Below are 25,134 nucleotides of genomic sequence, written 5' to 3'. Positions count from 1 at the left end.
ACCCCACCTCCACAGCACTCCTTCCACACTGTTGCCAGAGTATTTACGCTTTGTAATGCTTTAGTATTTCTTTTGTTTGTTTTTCAGTTTTTAATTATCTCCTATAATGAGTAGTCCTTTCAATCTTTCAATCTATTTAATGAATGTTCTTCTACTTATTAAAAATTCTTGACAGTTTTCACTGCTGGTGAAAATGTCCCCTATCCCACCTGTATGCAATGTATACAGACAGGAAATTGTGTATACTGGCACAAAGTGTTGCACATCAGCTACAGAACAGAAAACTGTGTGTTCCCACTTAATATTATATGGGCTGTAATAGTATTTGAGAATAGCCTACAAGCGTACTAATGTCTTTCTATGATATGTTTTGCCAGGTTATCTAGATGTGGCGTATTTTGAAAAAGAAAATTAGTCTCACATTTTTTTTATTTAAAACATGTTTAGTTTTTCAAAAACACTTGATCCATTCATAGTAATTAGGATCGTAGGTGAATTTCTGCTGCTCTTATGAACCTCCAGCAGACTAGATGCTGAAAGCTGCTGCTGAAAGCTCACGCTGCTGCTTCCCACACACAGTCAATAATATACAGATGTTGGTATATTTACAGGCAGGTTTCCCATTTACAAACAATCCAGGATTCACACACACCTTCAGGGCACAAAGTACATTTGTACAATGTCATGATAGCTTTGATTATGGAGATGTTGAGAAAAAATTTGAAATATTTATAAACAATTACAAAATTAAATACATGGCAGTATACTTGCATGGGTCACTTGCCCATGCTTTTTATGACACAGTCAGGGCACAAAATTATTACCAGCCACCAGCCAAATGCTGGTAAAATATGCAAGTAGGTGGTTGGTTTGTTTCACTCACCAGCCAAAAAAAGGTGATTTATTGAGTGGCTGGTAAAATTTTAAAAGTCACAAGCCATTTTGGAGGACAAAAAAGTGTTGCACCCAGGACACAGTTAACCCTGACCCTACTGGACGTGGAGAGAAGTGGCCATATACTTCTAGAGACTATAAGAGTTCTCCTGAAATGTAAGATTTGACTCATATATGGCCTAATGCTGGGAAACTATGAAACATTAAAAATCTTACTTCTGGCTGTTGTTTTGTTCCCAGAAAAATCATACTAGTCTTTCATTTACCATCCAAAGCCATGCATCTGCTCCTCTATCAAACTAGAATTACAGCCGTCACTAAAGTGGTATTCAGATTCAAATATGTTTACACATACAATGAATTTAACACTGTTTTTTCCATTGCTCTCAATGTACATAAAGAAAAATAGAATGAACACTGCAGTTAAGAACAAGGACAACAAAGCTGAAAAAATAAAATAAAATTAAAGGGTGTCTATGTATCAAAATGGTGAGAACAGAAATAGATTTTTAAAAAAGTAAATATTAAAAACCCATGTAAAATAAATAAATAATTATGATTTGGTTAATTTCTGATATACAAATATTTATGGAAGGAGAGTTTTGTTTATACTGTAATGATCACATTTCCAGCAGTTTCCAGTAACCATTGCTAAAGCGGGTTTTTTTTTTTTGCACAGCTCCATCAGTGTATTTGTCTATGTGCTGCCCTCTGTGACTGCATATTTACTGCACCACTCCTCTCTTTCCATACTTGGCAATGCCTTTCTTGCTCCTTCGCTATTGGCTGCTGCAGAGAGAGCCCGGAGTGACCCGGACATGCTACCGGGGCCTGTTTTCTCACCGCAGCCTCCTTCCTGTAGCCCGGTTGAGGAAGTGAATTTCGCTGACAGGGCTGGGTTCAGTGAGGGAGAGGCGAACAAAACATCTTAACTCAAAAAAACAACAAGAGACGAGAGGAGCGACTCGTTAAACCACAGCGAAGCTAAGGTGTCCAGTCATCGGTGAAATCGCACTCCCCTGCCCCGCTGAGACCGCCACAGACCGCCGCAGACATGGTAAGGGCCGCGGTAGAGCTGCCTGGGAGAGATGGGGACGGGGTAGAGGGTTTTGGTGGGGCTGCTGCTTGCTACTGCTAACTAAGCGTTAACGGCTAAAGGGTGCGAAGCTAGGCTAACGCTAGCTGGGGGTACTGGGTGGTAACCCGAGAGCATCAGCAGGGATCCAAGTATATAAATTACCGATGCTTGTCTAACTTGCAGTGCTTGCAAAACTTCTGGATACAAATGAATTAGCTTAGTGGCTAAGCTAGCAGATGTTTCTTCCAGCTAGCAGCTAGCTGTTAGCCGAGCTAGGTGCCCCGTAGGCATAAAGTTAGCATAGGATGTTTTGGATTTGACACAAGTTCGTGCATAGTACAAGTGAGGACTCCTAATATAACGCACACACACACAGTTCAGTAGTCGTGCACTCCACACGCACTCACTGGCTAAAATAGTCAAGCGCCGGGTTGCCTGTAGCTAAAATAAGACTGCTCGCTCCTCCTATTCCTAACCATGACAAGCTGTCAGCCGCCTCTAAGTTTTTCCTGCCCTGCAAGTTTGATCATGACTTAATGATTTTTCTGGAAACTGTGAAGCTTTGACAATACATAACAATAGGGCCAGCAATCGGGGTCCAAAATGTACTTTTTTTGGCCATGGCTAGTGAATATTCAAATGTTACCAGTCATTCAATAGATAAGATTACTGTTGTTTTTTCTGGCTGGTGAGTGAAGCAAATCTACCAGCCCCTTGCATGTTTTACTAGCATTTGGCAGGTTGCTGCTGCTAATTTTGAGCCCTGCCTTGTTTACTTATTGATTGTTTTTGTATATTTCCCTACCATTTCAGCTTATATGCCAGTAACATTATTGTAGTTGGTCATATATCTGTGCTTATCAAAAAAACAATATTTGGCTTATAGAAGGTTTAGAAATTTTGTGCATTTTCCTTTAACAGATAGTTGAATAGAGTTGTACTGCTGGGAAAAATATTTTAATACACTTGAATTTTAATGTAGTGTTTTCAAGATTTGAAATGTGCTTGGATTTTGGACAAAGTGCCTGAAATTGTAATTGCATTATGTTTTGAAATGAGTAACTATCTACCTGAATAGCTTTGATTTTTTTTTTTTAAACAAGGAAATTAAAATAAGTTAGAAATTGGTTCAGCCAGGTTGTATGGGATGCCCAGATGCGCTTAAGTGACACTGTGAAACTTTGTTGCATTTTCCTTTAATTTGCCACCTCTATATAAAATGCAATCGCAAGGCATAATTTTGATTGCTTATAGTGCAATAACATCTGGCCCAATATGATCAAAAAGTGAAATAATCATTTTGAGTATACACATGTAAATATGTAATTTACTACAGCTGTAACATGCTGGAAAAAATTGAAAATGCCCCTTTGAACTTATTGAAAACTGCTTGAATTTGACCTTTAAAAAGGTGTAGAACCCTGCCTACCACTTCAGCTTGTATGGCAATAACATCACTGTAATTGGTCATGTATCTATACTTAACAAAAACAAACATTTGACCTCTAGTAAGGTTTAAATTTGTTTGCCTTTTCCATAACTGATAGTTGAACACCTTATTCTTGTGACATATTAGTTATGTGAAACATTAATTTGTGAAACAAATTCAATTTAATCTGACATGCCAGGTGGTTTGTTGGCAAAGGGTACGCACTTTCAAAAAAACACTTGGCGGGTGATTGGATGAACCATCTGTCTATCACATCTAATAGACTAACTTAAACCAATCAGATCAAATTCTTGCTGAAGCCAGTTGGGTAACGAGTTATAACATCTTTTCCATTGGGAAAAGCCCTCAGTGCTGTTCTCTGTTCTTCTTTCAATTAAGAAATACTCTTCAGTTCTGATATAACTGGTGCTATCGCAGTATCTGCGCTAACCTCTTCAGGTGCTGCCATTGTGTGTTCGAGATGAGTCGCTTCCATGGATGCTTCTCACTGTCATCACACCTAAACCCACGCCCATAGCTGCCAGTAGTCCCTTCTAGGTTGCTGATTGGTTGCACCACTTTTGGTGTAGACACATAACTTCAAGCCTCGCAAGATGGATTCTTGTGCAATCTCACAAATCCAGCTACCGTGCAAGGTAAAAAACAATTTGAACATGAATAATAAAACAGTAAGGCTTGCACTCGAAACAGCTGCTCTTATATGCCTGTCCTTATTTAACAAATAGTTCAAAACAAATGCCACTTCTAGACTAACAAGGCAGACCAGACCAAACCAAATCATGAGAAAAGCTGTAAGCTCTGGAGAAATGGTATATATAAATTGTCAGTTAAAGTTAGAATAAGCAGAATTTGTCAGTTGCTCTTTATAAATGCAACAGAAAAATAAATTATTGTTGAGTTTGATCCCCAGGGCATAAAATACTGATGCTTTGTGTTGGTAAAACATCCCTAGCACAGCAAAATAATGAGTAAATAAGACAGTACATGTGGATGACAGGGTCTCTCTGGACTTCTGATTTCTGGTGGGTTGCGGGTGATGATTGAGAGGGATTATTTTTGTATGAGCCTAAGCATTGTTTGTTGGGAAAAATGCATACATTTTTAATCTGTTCAGTTCTTAAGAACAGTAACTGATATATCATTAACATCCCTAACTTTTAGCATACTTGAGAACCATCATGTGCTTTCTCACTGTATATAAAAGTGTGTTTTTGTAGCACTTCCCCTTGACCCAAATTGTCTTATGCCTAAGTTGGAAAGAGCAGCTGGTTTTTCTCCCCAGTCACCCACTCTCCTCTCCTCGGCCTCACCTCATCCATCCTGCTGGCTCAGCCTCACCGCTCTCCCCTGACCCCGGGGGTTGTTGGTCCGAGTAAGTGTTTACACAGAGACAGGAGCACTGGTAAACACAGCGTCAAGCGGTGCAGGTGTCTGATGGAGCAGACTGATTCCTCAGCTGAGAGAGACTTTAAAACAGGCAGAAAGCATCTCAGAGAAGGAGGGGAAACGGCATGGGAAACATTGCCTAAAAACTTCTGTTATGTTCAGGGTCACCCTCAGGGAAAATGTTTATGTAAAGAGGGTCCTCTACTTTATAACATGCCATTGTCCTTTGACCAGCTAGCAGCTGCATGAGTATGCTCTGTTAGGTTTATGCATGCAAGAGGAGGTACCTCAGAGATAATCCAAGTTGGATGGTTTTGTTGACACCTGAAAGGGACAAGCATTAAATAGATAACCATATAATATGGCAGTACAACTATTTCTGTTTGTCTGCTGGAGATTTTGATATTGATGCAAGCGATCACAATGATTTCCATTGCAAATGCGTCTGTTGGCATTGATGAACACGAACCTCCAAACATTGTAAAGAAACATTTTCATTACAAAGATATTGTCAGAAAGTAAATCCACTAAGGCCATTTTTACCCACTTGTACATGTACGACTTAAGAATTTCCTTTTGCACATTCATTATACTGCCTTCAACTCCATGTCTCATGTAAAACATAGCATCTGGTTGAATGTGGACAGAACTGAACTCTTTGTGTGAAAATCAGACAAGAAGACCACATGCACACACCTTTTGTGTACATGGGCTGCAATGGGAAACTGTAGCATCACAGTACTTTCTGTACTTTCAGTACTTTCACCCTTTTTAAAGACTTTTGATATATTAGAGAATTAACATATTTATGAGACTAGAACAGTTGACAGTTTTTGTTGCAATTTGTTTTGGGTCATGTCATGTAATGCCATTACTATAAACACTGATGTTAAAGTAAAGCTACTGTTGCAATTACTGAAATCAAGCTGAAATATATTTAGACTGGTATCTCAGTAGGACACAGGCCGGTGTATTGTGATTACGATGGCACTGTCTGATAATGTTCATTTGAAAATGGTTGTGGCAAAGGCAGTTACCTCTTAGGGTTAGCTGAGAAACGGGTTTTGTCGCTCTACTATTCCACACCTACCTACATCTTTTCTCACATTCCCCAGCATTTCATGTCGTGGCTGGCCTGTCCTCCCCTCCTCACTAATATCCTGCTGCTCACTGCATATTTAAGGGAGAGAAACCCCTGGGGGAAGGCTATGCTATGCACTCCTGTCTGTACTGTCTGTTCTCTATGGCTGTCATTATGAATGAATCAAAGGATAAATTATCCTAAAACTGCTGCACAACAAAGAACATCAACAAAAGACTGTCACAGTAAAATACTTTTCTTTAAAGGAATGTTACCCACCAATATTCAGGAATGATCATCATCTGCAGAGGTTAAAAGCCTGGCCCTTCTGCTGCTTTCACAAATTGTAGTTTACTGGTTGACCACATTATCAAACATATGTTGAGTGACTAAGAACATAACCAAACAAGTCTCAGTAAACCACTGAAGCATGTGACCAAAAAAGGAATTGGCTTCAGTCAGTCTCAGGCTCAAACTCTGAATTGACTTTGGGGGTCATTGGCTGTAGACACACACATACTTTACAGTATTTCTGACCATTCAACAAAACCTAACTTCAGGTTCTACATTGATTTTTGTTCTTACTGTTGCATATTTAAATAGTACATTTGACCCATCTCACCATGACTAATGAGCACCTAACTGTTATCTAGTTTGTAGGATTGTTCTGATACTGATGCAGTATCAGAAACAGCTTCAGATACTGCCTTTAATTCTGGCATTGGCATACTTTATGCACTGATCCGGTACCATACACTTTATTAACCCTGAAATGAGTTGCTGCTACTTCCCAGCAGTGTCCATATGCCTTTCTCCCCATGTTCTCTGTATGCATTTCTTCCTCTTTTACAAAGTGTGGGCATACAACAATTGTAGCTGTCATACCACATCCATACAGGGGTTAATAGTACAGCTGTTAAATGATGATGAATACTTAAATTTTCTATACATTTCTAACACACTGGTATAGGATTGGTTGTTTGGTTTTGGCTAATACACACAGTCTAGGTATTGGAATCAGAAAGGAAACTATGGTTTTGGAACATTTTAATAGTAAGTACATGGACATGGAGAAGAAATGCATCAGGATCTGTTTGATTTAGATCAGTAGGTAATTGATCACATTGTACGTTTGCTCTGCAGGAATTAAATCAGAGCTTCAAATGTCTAAGAGTTTTTGTTAAGAGTTTTTGTAAATTGGGAAAAGACATGATCATGCTGCACTGTGCTGTTAGTTTGATGATCAGTGTAACACCGTTGATGGATGAATGGATGATGACATCAGGTCTCATGTTCCTGCCAGGCAAGCATCTGACAAACAGCCTCATGCCAGGTTTAAAAGGGCCTTCACATGTCCATAACTTAGTTATGTTCAGCTTGAAACAAAGTTAGCTGGCTAGCTATACTGAGGAAGCTAAGCTATGAAAACTGTGATCGATTATGAAAGCTATGATTGAAAGAAACATACTGACAGCAGCCTGCAGAAAAGAAACACAGCTGCCACCAACAGCAGCTTCTTTTTCCCCCCTCTGTCACGAGTTAAAAACACAGCCAAACACCTGCCACACAACAACTCTGAGTGGGCACACTATCTCAAATACAGAAGACTTTTAAAACACAATGTTATACTAGTAGATGGCTCAGTGGGCAATGACTGTCACCCATCGGTGATGGACGATGGCATCATTTATCGGCCCCATCCCGTAATCAGCAGTTGGACAGGTTTTATTCATTTGGATAGGGAAGACAATTCATGAATAATAATTGGTATGAATGTTGCTCATTGAAAGGTAGAGGCAGGGTTATTATTGGATGAACAATGTTTCCATCTCAGGAAAAAAAAATATGACATGTAGTTCCCTTCAGTATAACTCATTCTCACTAAAAATGTCTCCCCGCCACAATACCTGCTGCTGTGTGATCCTTAGCTGATAGCAATTCAGCGTCATATCTGACACCTAAGGCTCTGCCTTGCTGCTCCATTTTAAATGTGTTTCCCCACCCTTTCCCCTAAAGACGTGCATCACGCTGCCATGGTAAAGCGAATCGCATCCTTTGACAGCTGATGGATGATATCTGCACTGACATCACTGATTTAGCTCTGGCCAGCTGTGCCACATGTGTGAAAGTTTAACCTACGGAACAGTTCTGTGCACTTTGTTCAGACATTTGACTATTTGGGGTACAATTACTATCTTCATCTCTAACAGATTTTTTTGCTCTGCAAGTTCTCACATGACAAATCATGAGAACTGTTCAGTGTACTGAGCTGGAAATGTTGTGTCTGTAATCTCACAGTGAGTGAGCAGCGTTTGCCTGCAAGGGTGTGAATATTTCCTGCACAAGAGCTCCTCTCATACCTTCATACAGAATGTGGCAGGCCTTTTATCATTGCACTGTTTCGGAGATGTGAAGGAGCTTGGAGTGGTGATAGAAAGCATGCCAATACTGAGTCGTGATCCAATACTTACATTTATTTTCCTACATAATACTGCTGCATGATGCACGCTTAAAGTGAGCCTGCTTTAAAACAAGTGAGCCAATTCATGCTTCAAAGTTATGCCTCTCTGTTAACCTTTGTTAGCATAGCAAGGCTTTTCTTTAAAGGATACTTTCACCTTTTTCACTTCTGTCTTAAAACAGAATACAATATGAACTTTGAAACATATTTTAACTTACTTCAATCATTCCTCTGGTTCATGCTGACCATTAAGAGAGTCTATAAGCAGTGTGAGTTAGTCAGAAGCAGTATGGGTTTGTTAAATCAAGTGGGTGCCTTCTAAAGTTACAGTCTTATGTCTGAAAGTTTGTGATTTCCTGGATAGGTGACAGTAAAAGGATAGTAAGATAAGGAGGAAATTTTTAAAAAAGGGTGTAACTTTGGAAGATACTCACTTTATTTGACCAACACTGTTAAAGCCTCATATGATCTTCAGATAGAAACAGACAGCACCTAAGGAACCCCTAGGAGACCCCTTTCTCCCAGCGAATTTGATCTTGCCAGCAGCTATTTAGAGATGTGGTAAACCTGTAAAATCTTGATAAAGGAGAGATAAAATCAACCACAACACACAAAATGTTGTTGGTACTGACTAGTTAATATTAAAGAGTCCAGAGTTTAAACACTCATTAAGAGCAGCTGTTTTCAGGCACTTAGGATGCACTTAAATATTCATCCTTGTAATTATCATGGGGTTAATTTAGTTGTCTTGAATAATTACAGCTGGGTGTGTTGACTTCTACTTACACTGCAATGGGAATCACAACCCAAAAGAATATACATTTTTACCACGTCTTCTGCATTTAGTTATGAGAAAGAAATGCCAGCTTCTTGAAAGTTTTGAAACTTAATTCTTTCCACCTCTTACAATGTGCAAACATCAAAATATTCAACCTATTTAGGACATTATTGCTATTACTTTTCTTATTTATACCTTTCATGCTTTATTTTATATTTTTGGATTTTGTTTTTCCAGAAAATTTTCCTCATTTAAGTAAATGGATGAAATGTTCAAAGTTGACACATTCACACTTTTAAAGCTTTTTCAACTTCATGTTCTTTAAATAATCACAGTTAATGTTTCATGTTATTTTCAGCCCTTCTAAAATTTTGATTAGTGTGTGTCGGGTGAGATATTCAGAGCTGTGGTGGGTCATCATTTTAGAGTTGTAAACTCTTCTTAAAAACCTCTCTTAAACTTGTTAATAGTACTATAAATTTCTCTCGATTAATGTTTTACATCAAAATTTAGGAAATTTTGTGTTAGTTCTTCACATATAACTTAACATTTAAACAGACTTGCATGTTGCAAGAGTGTCAAGCAACAGCTGCATAGACTTAGATGTTACATGCAAACAAAAATTTCAGGAGCAAAGCAGAAAGGACGACTCTTCTAACCTGCTCCATTTGTTACATTTTTGACATCACACCCACAAATCTTACACAGCCCCTTTAGCAGGAGCTCTGCTTGAAGCAGGAGTATGAGAGGTGTGCCTTGGCTATAATCTCTATGAAATGAACTCTCTGAGCCCAGAGTCAAAAAGCAGTTACGATCACCATGACAACCTTTGATTACAGCTGATTGAGATGAGCTATTTAGTGCAGTTTGACACACACACTTAGATATTCTCACACTTTTTCAAGAATTTTTGAAGTCTTATCTAGATTCATTCATACTGTCAGCTCAAAACTCCATTCAAACTAAAAAATGTCTTTCACAGTTTTATTCAAATTTTAAATTCCATTCACATTAATTACAATTTCCCACTTTTTCAACTCCTTGTACTCTTTCAGATGCTTCTTCATACAAAGTTAAGCACCCTGTACAGTTTAGCTCCTGACAATGCAATTTCTCTCCCAGCTTACACTATATTTTGGATCCTTCATTCCTTTCACACTTTCACTTTCACTATTCATACTCCTTTCAACTTTAAACTACTCATTCGTTCTTTAAAGCAGAAAGTCTATTCAAACCTTATAATGTTCCACATTTCACACATTATGAGTTTTATTCAACTTTTAAATCCCACACATTTTATACTAATCAGACCCTTTCCCTACGTTTCCAACTATTCGTACTCCTTCAGCTGCTTCTTCATACAAATTAAAGCCAGCAGTTCAGTTTATCATAATTTTTTCAACAAACCTTAAGATTTTCCACATCCTTCATACGTTATTGATATTATTCAACATTTAAAGCCAGCAATGCAGTGTGTTTGTCAGCTTTTCAGCAGCCAGCATTCACACAGTTTCTTTAGAAATTACTTCTGAGTTGTGATTATTTTCTTTTTTTTTTTAATGGCAGTTTTACATCAGTTATGTTGCCTCATAGCTTAGCTTATTTCTATTTGTTATTGGCCCAAACAATGTGTGGGTTCTATAGTTGGTGGTGCACTGTCATCACCTGAGTTCATTTTTGCGATATGTAAAACCAAAAACCTGGATTATCTTTGGATTTAAACTGAGACAGAGTCCAATTTTCAAATTGAAATGTCATTCAGGTTATTACAGTGTAATAAAGTGTCGTCTGTGCTGGTTTTGTGTGTGTGTTTCAGAATGACCAGCAGCTGGACTGTGCCCTGGACCTGATGAGGCGTCTGCCTCCTCAGCAGATCGAGAAGAACCTCAGTGACCTCATTGACCTGGTGAGTTACTGTCTTCATCTCTTTATCCTCTCAGATTTCCTGACGGGTAAAACAAACACAGCATGTAGAATATGTGACCTCCAGACACAAGAAATGTAAAAATACTCGGTGCTGAATAATAATCATTTGTGTATGATATAAATTTCCCACAAACAATTCAATAACCTCAGTAGAAATTAAATATACATTGATTAATTTCATAGAACGATCAAAACTCTTGTTAATTTTAAAAGTGTAACTATTGGACACAAGACGTCTCCTGCTTCACAGAAAGTCCATTGTCACTGTGTGCATGTAAGTAGCATATTGGACCACAATTGGCTCATATTTACACATCTTAAACTAAGATTTAAGGTGAGCACAGAGAAATCCTTGTTCTCGTGTAATCAAGTGTCAGTTATGCACTTTATTAAAACAAATATCACCTCAGGAATCAGTAACACATTTTGAGTGGAGGTGGATTTTTCTTTTGTTTTTGTTCATTCCAAAAGTGCCAGTCCCTCTGTAGTACAGCCTAGTAGTTTTTTTAAATTGATAACTGAACAGTCTATTAATAACTTATAGGCTGTTGATTAAAAACTTACATTGAAACTCTTGTGCTACAGTTTTCCAGAGTTTTCCAATTTTTGCTGATACATACATAGCAGGTGGTGTTTTTTAAGTTATTCATGTTTGATTGCACTAAAAATATCAAGTCATAATGCCTTTTATTTTTTTTATGCTTAAAGAGCAATTGTACTAATATTTTTGTTTAATGCATTTCTTTTGTGTCATGGTTTCTGTACTGCAGCTGATCTATGGTGTTGGTAGCATCAAAAGTATGTGGGTGGGCCTTCTGTGGTTTCGCTGGTGTTTTGGTGTTTGTTCCTTACTGTGCAAGTGCAATAGTTGCTCCATATCACTGTCATCTGTGTAACTGAAACTATTTTCTGTATTTAATATTATACAATTATTTTTGTGCACAGAGTGGAAGAAAAGCTTTCCCCCAAAAAGCAAAAGTGCAGCTTTAACAGCTTAAAATGCTGCCTTTTAAATTATTTTTTTTTCCTGCGTACAGTTTTCTATTTTAAATAAAAACTTATTATTTTGGAGATCTTAGATGGACTATGGATTTTAACAGAACAGTGCCAGCTGAGTTTAACATATTAAGCTAATGTTTGTTTGTTGACCATTGTGTACAGTGCCGTGGAGAAGAATTTCCCCTTGGGGGACGATAAAGTCGAAGGCTAGTCTAAATCAGACACACATCAAATCACACTTTTACCAGTGTTTCCATGGCACCTTGTATTGTGGGTATACACGTTCCTTTCCAGACGGACCCCCCACCTGCTCACCTTCCTCTTCCCTCACCTTTAACCTATTTCCCCCTGAGCATCGGCTCTCTCCTCTCTGTGTCCGGTTGTTAGTGATTATTATCGCAGCTGTCAGTCACCTCCACTGCCAGCCACTTTTTGGCTCCGCCATCTCTGCTCTCCTTGGAAACTCAGAATCACCTGAAATCACTTTTTTCTTTCCCGATTGTCCCGCTTTTCTGTTGTCTCCTCCTTTCTGTTCTCCATTTTCTCCCCACTTTACCCACTTCTTCCTTTGTCTCACCCAGTGTGAGTGGCCAGGTGTGTGTGAGCTTGAGGGTGTGGGGACTTTTTCAGGAAAACAGGGCCTCCTTTGTGTCTATGCTCTGATGTAGGAGGACACGGAGAGGGGGGTCCATGTCAGTCTGTGAGAAGTAATTTGTACCCTCTTATCCTCTGGTTATTATGTTTCCCACTGATATTTTATTCCTGCTTGACTCAGTAACCTCTGCTTATTGAGTGAAGCTGAAATGTGAGAAACAAGACAAGAACTTTATGTTCATGATTGACTTAAACTAAGATCAAGTACAAGGCTACTTTCGTTTGTGCTGCTAGTCCTAGTTCGTGGACAGTCCTTTAAGTGTTTGTAAGTTGGCATCTGTTACAGGAAGTCTGACTTGACAAAAACACCTTGTTCTGGTGTCTCTTGTTTACTCTCAAGAGAAACAGAACACTCGGGTGTCAGAGGAGCTGAGGTTTGTTGCTTATGTTTCTTCCCCAGAGCATATTGAAGTTTCTGTGCTGTAGAAAAAGTTGTGTTCATGTGTTGAGATTTTTCTCTGCTTGTTCTGCATCCAGGTGCCCAGTCTGTGTGAGGACCTCCTCTCTTCTGTGGACCAGCCCCTGAAGATTGCCCGGGACAAGGTGGTGGGGAAAGACTATCTGCTCTGTGATTACAACCGTGACGGCGACTCCTACAGGTTGAGTTTATAATTGCACTTCCATCATGAGCAAGGAACATTATGATCAGTTCATCTGTCATTGGAAAATAGGCCACAGACAGCAACTGAAACAGATTTTATTTTAGCTGGATTTCAGTGGACAGTAAATTAAATCAGATTGTCAGGCTAAAAGACATGAAATATCCACTCTTACTGAAATATAGAAACACTTTTTTTTTATTGTTGTTTTATATTACACAGAGGTACAGGGAGTTAGTTTAAAACTGTTTCATGACATCGTAGATAAAGGATTCACATAAATTCACACAAATTAAGATTTTGAAGCATGCTTACACACTCCAACACACAGTTGTGTAGGTTGCTTGTTATGATGTGTGACCTTGTTGGAAATCAGAAGTGTTTAAATGTGTCAGAGTCACATTTATGTCAAAGCAGTCTCACTTGGTCAGACCTATTAACATTTCCGTATGACTTTCAATATGCCACAAGTCTGAGCTGAAGGCTGCAGAAGCACAAAGTTAATAGTGATAATGTGTCACTCAATCATCATCTCTTCTGAACAAAAAAAAAATATAAATCTCTAAATAAGTTTAATAAACCAGAAAATACATCAAACAAGAACATCCCTTTCATGTTAGATCAGCCTAAAAACATTTATTTCATTGGAAGATCAGTTAGAGGAGCAGAGGCGAGCATCCCTCACCTTAACTATGCTTGTTACACAACTACAAGGAGCTTTCCTATTGTGTTCAATTTGGAGGCATCTGTGGATAAAAACAGGAGTGTTTCCACCACCATAACCACAAAATATAATGTCAATAATAAAGTTATCTGAAGGACAATCTCCTCCTTCCTCTTTTTAAACTGGCTATAACTCACTCTAACTTTGCCTGGGAAAGTATAAACATTGGCTCCTCTGGCCTGCACCATACATAGTTTCATTTGATTTTAAGGAGAATCTGATGGTGGCAGGCATTAAGAAGCCAGTCTTTTTGCTGATGTTCTCTTTTGTTTATGTAGGTCATGCACAGGCATCTGTATTAAATTGAAACTGTTTGATAACCAGTTAAAAACTCTTTGTAGTATATTTAATTAAGGTTTTAATGGCAAAAACATTCAAAAATACATCAGTTATTTGACCTATGAGAGAACAAAAAACAATTTGTTTTCTCAAAACTCTTTCAACTTTTCAACTTCCCCCTTTTATCCAGAGGTACCACTGCTTCCTCTCACACATCAGGTGCATTATATTGCTTCAGTATTGCAGCATTTTCTGTTAACATCCTGTCATGCCCCAATGAAGCTATACGGAACATTGATGTAAAAGAAACCCATGTCTGCATAACAAAAACCCATCACTTTAACAGATAGATGCAGCCAGCATTTCTGTCTGAATTGACACAGCGACAAATTCTAGAGAAAAAAAGAAGATGGTATATAACTGAGGAATGAAATTTTTACTGTTTCAAAGACATTACCATCCAGTGCGTTGGGTGACACAAGTGGATTAAGCAACATTTCTGAATATTTTGTTAGACACATTAACAATGAATTCTTTCGCCCTCTCTAATCCATCAGATCCCCATGGAGTAATAAGTATGAACCTCCCATTGAAGATGGTGCAATGCCTTCAGCTCGCCTGAGGAAACTCGAGGTTGAAGCCAATAATGCCTTCGACCAGTACAGAGACCTGTGAGTACCAGCCAAGCAATCTCACTGGCAGGTTTTTTTTTTTTATAAACGGGTTAGGTTAGTATCGTGACCTGTGATATGTTTTGTTTTTTGTTTTTTTTCTTAGGTACTTTGAGGGTGGTGTATCCTCTGTGTACCTGTGGGACTTGGATCATGGCTTCGCTGGAGTTATTCTTATCAAGAAGGCCGGAGATGGATCCAAGAAGATCAAAGGGTGCTGGGACTCCATCCATGTGGTGGAGGTGCAGGTGAGAATCAGCTGATATGAAATGGGTCGCCATTTAAACTCGCTCCTGTCCAGTGTTTTTGTTCCACTTATTATCTTGGGTTTATACATATTGGCAGCAGAGGATGTGTAAAATTCTAAATAGCAAACAGATGTCATATCACAAAATACCAAAGGGAAAATTTGTTAATTGCCAAGTATTTACTTGAGTAATAACAGAGATGCAGTCAACACCTCTGTTTACAATTTACTGCAACATGTTAAGCCACAGGATGTAACACACAAGAGGTACCCTGGCCTTCTGAACTTACTGATACTTTATATCACATGAGCCATCACTTCACATCCCATTTGCTTTTCAAATCGGTACTTCAGGTTGCAGCTGACTGTACACAAGGCTTAATCAAGGCATCATTTGTTTGTGAAAATCATGATATAGACTGGAGGACAATAACATGGGTTGATAGCAAGCTAATCTTGTTGTTAAACATACTGCTAATTATATTTACTGTTTGTCAACTGTACACAATGCTATTGACTCTGAATCTTGCTAGCGTAAGATTAGCTTTCTGGCTCTCTCTGGCCAAACAATTCTACGAGCTGAGTCGCCAAGTAGTATCTAAGATTTGTCTTATTTTCATTTTTTTTTTCTTTGGCAAGTGACCATGGTGTAAGCAAGATAATGCACAATTAGATGTCCAATTATTAGGAATTAATGGATGATGTGGAGGCCAGACCTGTCTGATGCACAGTGGAAGACAGTTGCCTCCGTGAGGTCTATAAATAACATTTCTCTCTTACGTGATAAACCACAGTCGCAGCATAGAGTAGTTAACATAGACTTGAATGGAAAATTAATTTAGAGAGTTCACATGTAATGTCATAACATAGGAGTTGAAAGGCATAAAGGAGAGAAAGTAACTATTTAAAGCAGTTGCATTCTTCATAAAACATGTTTTGAATGTACCGTTGATACTACTTGGTATTTCCATATCAAGTGTGATCACAAATTAGAGACTGTACAGCATCCTGTCATTATAAACATGTTAACAATTCTTCTAAAAACAAAAGAAGACTAATAAAGTGGTCGAACCATTTATTAAATTTGTTTTATAGGCAAGAGGGGATTACTTATGCAGCAGGTATCAGTGAAACGCTGACAGTTAGAAACCATCAATAAGATGAAACCTGTGCATGATGACTGCAGGTGATTGTTAACTTCTCTGACATGTAGGAGATGCACCATCATTAATCCACTTCAGTTTGGAGTATTGTCTCATTGCCTGTTGTGTCTGCCTGTGTGTGCAGGAGAAGTCCAGCGGTCGGACTGCTCACTATAAACTCACCTCCACCGTCATGCTGTGGCTCCAGACAACCAAGACTGGCTCTGGTACCATGAACCTGGGTGGCAGCCTTACAAGACAGGTACTGTGTTGAGCTGAACAGGCAACCACTGCTGACATGTTCAGCCTTTCTGTAATCATCCATGAACTCAAATTGTTTCATCTTTTCACAGATGGAAAAAGATGAGACAGTTGGAGATACCTCACCCCACATCGCCAACATCGGCCGCCTTGTTGAAGTCAGTATGACGGATAATCTCCCACTTGTTTAACCTTTTCCAACTGCTTACCTAAAGCAGTACATAATGGCAATGTATTGTTGCTCAAGAACAGGTCTCCCACACGGAATTATGCTTCTGTTTTCTAGAGCTCTAAAAGTGACATTATATATAGACTAATCTGTGCCTGATTTATGTTTTGTCCTCTTGCAACGGCCCCATTATTAGTCATTAGCCAAGCTGAACATATTCTCACTCACAGTGACAGACAGGATGTGTGGGTGGTGTGTTAATGTTATTTGGGAAACAATAACATTAACACACTACTTATGTCTGACCTCCGCACAGTGAGGATAGAAAAGAGCTGTGTAGTATATTAATTCTAACCAGCAACAGCCGTGAAAATCCACAATTTCTTACAGTGTAATCATATGAAATGCTGTTGAATGGATTGGATTTTGCTTTCCATTTCCCCCCCCAAAGTTTAAGAACATTGTTGGAGCAGCTGATAACAGCACAGTCCAGTCAGTGTGCCTTGTGTTATCAAGCTGTCTATTAAAGCTGCATTTAAATTTGCTATGTTTCTAGATTATAACCTTTAATTTTCATGGCATTTTGATTTCTATATTTTCAACATGTAACATATATTTATTTTTTTGCAAAAGCAATTAAAAAGTAAAATCCTTTACATACATTGCATACATATTGCTCAGATTTACACATGAAATTCCACCACAGTAATGGCAGCTTGTAAATTCTTCAACCCAGATTAGTCTATAGTTTCCCATTCTGCAACTTCACATACTGCAACACCAGTGAAGAAAAACCCACAAACAGCGATTGTCATTCTGTATCATGATCAGCACACTTCACACACCTCCAAATCTAGTCAATAAAAGCATTTGTCTAAGAACGCAGTTGTTGACAAATTGAAAATAGAGGCAGGAATCATGCTAAAGGTTAAGAATTGATTCTCGTTGCAGGATATGGAGAACAAGATTCGCTCCACACTGAATGAAATCTACTTTGGCAAGACGAAGGACATCGTCAACGGCCTAAGGTAACATTACATGTGGTCGAGTTGTTAAAAGGACCAACCTCTCTCCTTTTACAGCACTTCCAGTCAGCAGGGTCTGCAGAAGCTCTGGTTTTCATATTGTCTCACTGAGAGCAGAGCCTGTCTCTGTCTGTTGACCTGCTCAACAGATATTTTCTTACTGCTTTTGTCAATTTCTGTCATTTCTTGTCTGACAATTTATTTTATACCTATCTTTGCTGCTCTGCTTTTCAATTCCATTGTTTCTGTACCCACTTCACCTTCTTCCCTCCCTTCAAACTTTCCAGTCAAATGTTGTTTTATTAAATTTCATCCCACATTTCTGCTGCCATTCTTCTCATGATCTGCCCTCCTGTCAATCCCTCTGTCATCCTGCTGCCTCTCCTCTGTGCTCCAGATCTATTGAGTCTTTGCCTGATAACCAAAAGTACCGGCAGCTCCAGAAGGAGCTGTCGCAGGTCCTCACCCAGCGTCAGATCTTCATTGACTAGGGTCAGAGGTACATTCGGGCATGGACAAGTGTGTGTGTGTGTTTGTATATGTGCATACTGTATGTCTGTGTCTATTGGTAAGTAGAAATGAACAATTAAAAATGTTGCTCACTGTTCTGTCCCCCAGGACTCTTCTCTGGCTGTATGAATGTGTTACCCTGAAACTGAATGCAACAATATTCAACATGTGTATTTTATTTTAGTCCATTTCATTCAGTCAGGGAGATCTGCAACATCCTGCAACATCCTGCAACATACTTTTCCATTATATGTGGATAATAGCATAGAAATAAATTGAAAGGAGTTGCCTCATTTATATGCAACTCTTTTTAATCCAAGTTTAATATTTTAAATTGGATTAAAATTTAATTTATAAACTAGATTATGAGCTGTATTTTTGTGGTGGGTACCAATATTGAAAAAAAAAATCTAATAACAGAATTTTGGGTAATATTAAAACACATTTTTTGCTAAAGGTCCCTTAGTTTTGGTTATTATACAATATGGACTGAATGTCCTGAGTAGGACTTTTTGGAATTAAAAAAAAAAAGAACTTGTCAGTGCTCTCTGGTGGAGAAACTAGGTAATGGAGACACCGTTGCTATATTAACTGAGACATATCACATAGTTCCACACTGCATTTTCTTATTTGTCTCGTGCTTTAAGTTGTTTTTAATTTTTTATTAAGCAGAGACAATGCACAATACAAGTTATGTGCCACATATTGCTAAAAGCTCATTTTCTGTGTTCCTTTGGCGGAGGCCACCACTGATAAGCAACTTGCAGAGGTAATTGATCAGTTTAAGTAAATCAAAACCTTACACTTTGTAACACAACAGTACATGAAATTACCAACCAAACACCTGTCTGTTTTCTTTGAGACGTAGCAGTTATCTACAGCAATCTGAAGCCTAAAGTAGAAAATGATACAAAAGAGAAAATTCTGATCTAAATATGTTTTTTTAAGTGCTTGTGAGGGTTCATGCTCACAGGTGTGTGTGAGTGTGAGTGTGTGCGCGCGTGTGTGTGTGTACATGCTTAGAGAGAGAGTGACAGTATGCTATTTGAACATATTTGCATGGTCCTCAGAGTGTTGACGATTGAGCAGCTGTGTGAGCATGTTGTGCAGGTTTTGTTTTACTTTTCAGTCTAACAGATGACGGCTGTGAGGGAGCGACACACTAACCATGTCAGATTATTCAAAGCAGTCACCATCCGTGATGTTTTGCGGTTTGTTGCCCTAATAAGGTTTTCTCAAATGGTGTGTTTATTCTAAGCATTTGCTATCTGGGGAAAACACTATTTTTTTTATATTTTAGAAGTGTGTGTGTGTGTGTGTGTGTGTGTGTGTGTGTGTGTGTGTGTGTGTGTGTGTGTGTGTCTTTTGTAGATTAGTTGATGAATTGATTGGTTGATTGAAAGAAAATTTGTTTCCAACTTTTTTTGATAATTGCACAGTTGTTTCAGTCATTTTTTAAAGCAAAAAAGTCAAATATTTGTTCATTCCAGCTTCTGAAATGTAAGGATTTGCTGCTCTTTTTTGTCATTTATGATCAAAAATCCCAAGAGTCTTGGGTTTTGGACGGCTGGTTGGACAAAGAAAAAATTTAAAGATGTCACTTTGAGAAATTGTGTTGAACATTTTTATTTTTATTTTTTTTACAATTTTTGGACAAATTATAGACTAAATGACTGATCGGTTCACCATCTTGCAGTCCTGTTCTTTTTATTGAAGCTCGTTCACACAGAGAAGTGCCATTCAAACATTCAAAATGAAGTTTAAACAAATTGCATAACTACGTAAATTGCCTGCGTAGATTTTGCTTTTTTCTGTATTGGGCTTAAAATAACTCTACACAGCTGACATGATGACAGCATTGTTGACTGGTCTCACCCACGTTCTAGCTGCTGTTCACGTGATACATGCAGCTCATGTGTTACTGTGACAAACCTCGATTTGCAGCAGGTCACTTAAAGAGTAGTCAAGCATTTATCGGATAGTTTAGGGTAATGGATCACATTGGAGTATGCTTTTTTTTTTCCCCACCTCTATCCGATCCAGTCATTTTGTCAAGGATCATCACATTCCTACTTAAAGCAACTTCATAGTTCAACAAAGTGCAAAATGTAAGGGATGGTTCACACTGCCACAAGGCACTTTAGGCAGGTGAAACGTGATTCAGCTGCATGATAACAAATAACTGTTGGTTTAACTTGCATGACATTAATGTTTCATGTGTGCAGTGTGAATTATACAGTAATCTTCTCCCCACAGAGAAGAGAAAGAGAGTTGAACTGCCATGTCTGCATAACTAATACTTTAAAAGCGATTGTTTTTCTCTTGAACTTGCAGCCTGTGTTTCCATCTTGCTGGAGAAACTTCCTGTCTCTCTCTGTCGCTGTTCTCATATTTGATCCTGCACACGCTGATTGTCTCTCCTCTGTTTGTGTCTCCCGTCTCACACACAGGAGTGTTCAGACTCTGGCTGACAAGTCGAGGCAGGAGGCTCTGCGGTTCGACCTGGTGGATGCACTCAAACGCAAACAAAACAGCTAGAGATGCTACTGTTGTTTTTCTTCTGTCTCTCTTTCTCTCATTCTTTCTCTTTCTCGCCTCATCTCTGCCATCTTTTCTCTGTTTCTTTACGTCTCTCCCTCCATGCCTGTTTCAGTGCTGCACTCTTGTTTATTTGTGGAAAAACAAAAAAGGAGAAAATGCTTAGCTTTTTATTTGTTTTTTCGTTTCTTTTTTTTTTCTTTTTTTTTTTTTTGGTTTTCTGTCAGGTTTCATTATCATGCATCTCATCTGCCATGAAGCCATTCACTCACCTCTGTCTCTCTCTTCACCCCCTCTTCTCTGTCTCTTCTCTCCCATGTTATGAATATAATGATAGTATTACCACGGTTAATGATAATCTTACAGTGTGAGGGTCATTGTAGTAATAATCCCAGATGTTCTCACAGCTGACGTGTCCCTGGTGAGTTTCAAATGAGCAATCTTGGCCCCCGCTCTTCCTCCGTGACGAGGAAAACGGACACAGACTGTGCTGTAGGTGTAGGCTCGGCGGGGCTGTCATTATTATGGACATAAAATTTATTTCTTGCACCTATTTTTGTCTACAGCACCCCCCCTGATATATTTGTATAAAATTATTACTGTCCGTGTATAACTGTCATTATTCTGGGCAACGTAAACGGTGTGAACACGAGGGTGGCCTTCAGTGTGTGTCAGATGGTTTTTACTCTTTACTCCACGCTGTCCACATGCATGTGAGCCTGTGTGGGAGCATGGGGCTGCAGTGAGTGGACGTGTAGACTTATCAAACATGGGGATGGACTGTTATATAATCACCGGGTGATTACACCCACGTCGTCAACCCCCCTCCCCCCCTTACACTGTGTATAACATGACAGTTTGCCTCCCCCTCTGTTCTGCTTACTCAACTCTTCTCTCTCCTCACCTACTATGTCTTTGTTGGGGGTCACAGTTTGTCTTTGTGTCTCAGTGGAAACCTTTGTTTCCATTTTGGAGGGGAATCTTTTGTTGTATTTTTGTTTTGTTTTTATTTTGTAAAGCTTATGATTCATATTGTATTAGAGCCTCCAGCAACAATAAAAACAGTAAAAAGCTACACTTGCTCTTTTTTTTTTTTTTTTATTCTTCATTTCTTATTGATGTGCCCCACTGAGCAGGCAGTGGACAAAATAACACATTATGTTACCACTATTAAGCATTTATAAGCTATATATAAACATTTATTGATTTGCTTAATCAATATACACTATAATATAGTTGTGATAAAATCTAATTGTTTATGTATAGATTCATAATTATTGCCTCTGAATCATCACTTATAACCCACTAGAAATTTGTGGTGGTGGCTATAAATACAGAGACCCTGCTCTCTGTCAGTTTATCCTATTTTCTCATGTTTCCCATGTGGCCCGGGGCGCTTCAGCATGTTTGGCAGTGGTGTGGGCAATACAGCGTGCATATTTTGAACTGTAAAAGAGCATAGCGACCAATGGGTACATCACATTCTCCGCAGTGTCTTTGTTCTCTGTGACAATTGCGGAGAGAGTTTTACACACATTCTATAAACACACTCAAAGCCCCATCTTGTATGAAGGTGTGGGAATGTTTATTTGTGCTTTAGAAAATAACTGCTGTGTGAAACAAAAAGAGCATTTTTGTTTCTCTGATTCACTGCTGATGACGCTCCCTCACTCTATTAAGTCTATAGGTGTCCCACCCTGTCTCTTATTTGTTGAGCTGGGGGTCAACGTTGGTGTCTTTACAAACAATCCTGCATATTTTACCTTTATTTGCAGGCACCCATAAGTGGACTTTAGGGTGATCAGATAAAGAATGACAATAGAGTTTAAAAAAAGGAGTAATGATAAAATGTCTTTAAAGGATACACAATAATTGTTACCAAATACTGTGCATTAATGTCAGTATATCTTTTTATCTACTCTATGGTGTGTACATTTATCAAATGTGAAAAGTTAAAGTAGCAATATTGTCTAAAGCATTTTAGACACTATTTTCTTGGCATCCACCAATTTGTTAAAAAAATATATATTTTTTTAGCGTTTTAGATCTGTTTGTTGTCTGATGTTGCTGAGAGAAACTCCCTATCAGTATACTGACTGACTGAATACATCGAGCTGTTCAATGCTGATAATTCAATGTTAAAAAATACCCGCTTTTATTGTAGAGTTCTTTTTAGGCTACAATAGAGTTGCTTCAAATCTATTAACATTTTTTTATATCCTTTACTGACTTTAAAGATGTAGCCAACTAAACCGTCAGCTTCTTCTTCTCATCTCTTAAAATTAATCAGATACCATCTGAGTACTGAGAGAAAACTGTGTTAAATAAATTATTCATCTTTATTAAATCTGGATGAGATCAAAAATAACTTTTATATGGGGGGAAAAGGGGTGATGCTATTAAAACAAATCAAAATGTGAAAAACATGATTGTGAGCCAAATTTAACTGTAAAATTATCATTAGATGGTGATATTGCCCACAGTTCTCTGCCACGTTGATATACTTTTGATTTTAGTCAGTCACTATAATTTATTTAACATATTCATTTTGTTTCACCCCAGAGTTTTTTTTTAGGTAGGCTGCTGGTTTTTCTTGCTCTTTTTGAAAGATGCTGTTCCCAAGGTCAAGACTTAACCTCGGTTTTAAAGCTAAGATAGTCATAAAGTCCTATAAGTGATCAGAAAAAATGAAAAATCTGACATCTAGTCTGAAAATCCGTCTATTGATGTGTTTGATATGATTGATTGTTCTAGAACAGCTAGTAAAGGGACCTTGTGGTGAGATAGTTGTTTTTTCTAAATGCTGTCAGTTACTGTTGTATTTTTAATAATCAGACCAGATGTAGCATGTAAAGACTCAGTTCTAGTCTATTTATGTTTAACAGGGGTTGAAGAAGAGCTTCATTCATTCATGCAACACAACATGATGACATTTGCATTTCTTGATATGCAAAAAACCTTTAGTGAGTCGATGAGCTGCATGAATAATAATGACTGTTCTGGTGGAAACTGTGTGACTCCAGTTTGTCCACTGGGTGTCAGTAAAATTCAGCACATCATCTGAGCTCCAAGATTCACAACTCTTGTAGAGCTTTTATCAGCAACTTCGCTGGTCAGTACTCAGTCCAGATGCATTTGTCTATTTTATTTCTGACTTCTCAGTATCCCAGACTGACTGAGAGGGTCCCTAAAGTGGCCTCTTTTGACCCATCTGGGTACATTTCTATTGACATCTTACTTTTTTCTGAAGCAGAATCTGAATGCAATTGACAAAGTCATGAATTAACGTAACCTTTAGCTAAAGAGAACTCATCAACTGTTGGATCTAAAATCATCTAGTGAACACAAATGATATAAAATTGGTTTGATTTTACACTAAAGTGAAAATGTGCTCCTTTAACAGATTTTTGAACAATAAGCAGCCAGTGAAAGATCAACTTCAACACTGTGTCTTGGGTTAAAACACTCAAAACTTAACAGTGGAGGAATGTCTGCCAGGTTAATGAGTAAACCCTGTTTGAGGTGAGTGTGGATTTAACATATATATGTTTGTCGCTGATGAAATGACAGGGGTCTGGGGTGGTTATGTGCCACCACTTTATTATATCCTAGATATTTCTCTTGTGTTTTATTCTTAAACAAACAAAAACAAACTGGTGTAATTATAACAGTACCTGTATATCTGAGGCACTGCAAATGTTAGTGGTGGTTGTGTAAATGGTATTCAAACATGGCAAAAAAAAGAACAAAAAAAAAAAGAAAAGAAAAAGAAAGACAATTTAACACAGTGCTGTAGGTTTTGTTTCAGTCCCTCCCCAGGAACGTTTAGGCATCAAACATTTAATTTCCTGCATTCTGGTGATTTTTATGTACCAATATGTGCCTTTTCTGTATTCATTTATAGTGGAAATGTCTTCATTTATGCAAAGGATAATACAAAGTTCAGACATAAAGGACAACAAACAATTCAAAATGTCAAAAGTGGTTCTAGGGACCAAAAGGGGTCCTTGAAGGGGTCCCAAGCAAAAGGTGCAAAATAATATTTTTAACTTTTAACACAACTTAACTTTTTTGAAGATGGAACAACAAGGTAAGAAATAGGAATGACTGCACTGATCCAATGTAATTTATGGTGATCCTAGTTTGACCATCGATTGACTATGAAGACTTTATTATCTTCAAACCTAAAAAATCTAACAAAATATTCAGAGGCGAATCCTTGAGACAAAATCCTCTCAAATTGGGGATCCGTAATGTGCATG

The 25,134-nt window shown here is 38.2% G+C and overlaps 1 protein-coding gene across 3 annotated transcripts; it reads left to right on the top strand.

The window, feature by feature from the left end:
- Positions 1–1,728: 1,728 nt before the first annotated feature.
- capzb (capping actin protein of muscle Z-line subunit beta) lies at positions 1,729–21,947 on the top strand. Of its 3 annotated transcripts, none has more exons than XM_084734155.1 (10): positions 1,729–1,951; positions 10,945–11,034; positions 13,185–13,306; positions 14,867–14,980; positions 15,087–15,228; positions 16,515–16,631; positions 16,723–16,788; positions 17,751–17,827; positions 18,222–18,316; positions 20,785–21,947. In XM_084734155.1, exons 1-9 carry the CDS (start codon positions 1,949–1,951, stop codon positions 18,313–18,315), a joined length of 825 nt encoding a protein of 274 aa, XP_084590281.1. In that variant the 5' UTR covers positions 1,729–1,948; the 3' UTR covers position 18,316; positions 20,785–21,947. The 3 variants fall into 3 exon arrangements, with proteins under 3 accessions (XP_084590281.1, XP_084590273.1, XP_084590289.1); XM_084734147.1 differs by having other exon boundaries at positions 1,730–1,951; positions 18,222–18,323; XM_084734163.1 differs by lacking the exon at positions 18,222–18,316 and having other exon boundaries at positions 1,731–1,951.
- Positions 21,948–25,134: the final 3,187 nt, after the last annotated feature.

This window comes from Lutjanus erythropterus, chromosome 2, assembly GCF_056507025.1.
Source record: "Lutjanus erythropterus isolate fLutEry1 chromosome 2, fLutEry1.hap2, whole genome shotgun sequence".
NCBI classification, from domain to species: domain Eukaryota; kingdom Metazoa; phylum Chordata; class Actinopteri; order Lutjaniformes; family Lutjanidae; genus Lutjanus; species Lutjanus erythropterus.
Note: the sequence above shows the minus strand (reverse complement) of the source record. Positions and strands in the feature narration are given on the sequence as shown.

What these genes read in the sequence shown, in the direction of transcription:
- capzb (XM_084734155.1), top strand. An exon ending in TCAGTGACCTCATTGACCTG is followed by an intron (nt 11,035 to 13,184) that starts GTGAGTTACTGT and finishes TTCTGCATCCAG; the next exon opens with GTGCCCAGTCTGTGTGAGGA. An exon ending in TCCATGTGGTGGAGGTGCAG is followed by an intron (nt 15,229 to 16,514) that starts GTGAGAATCAGC and finishes CTGTGTGTGCAG; the next exon opens with GAGAAGTCCAGCGGTCGGAC.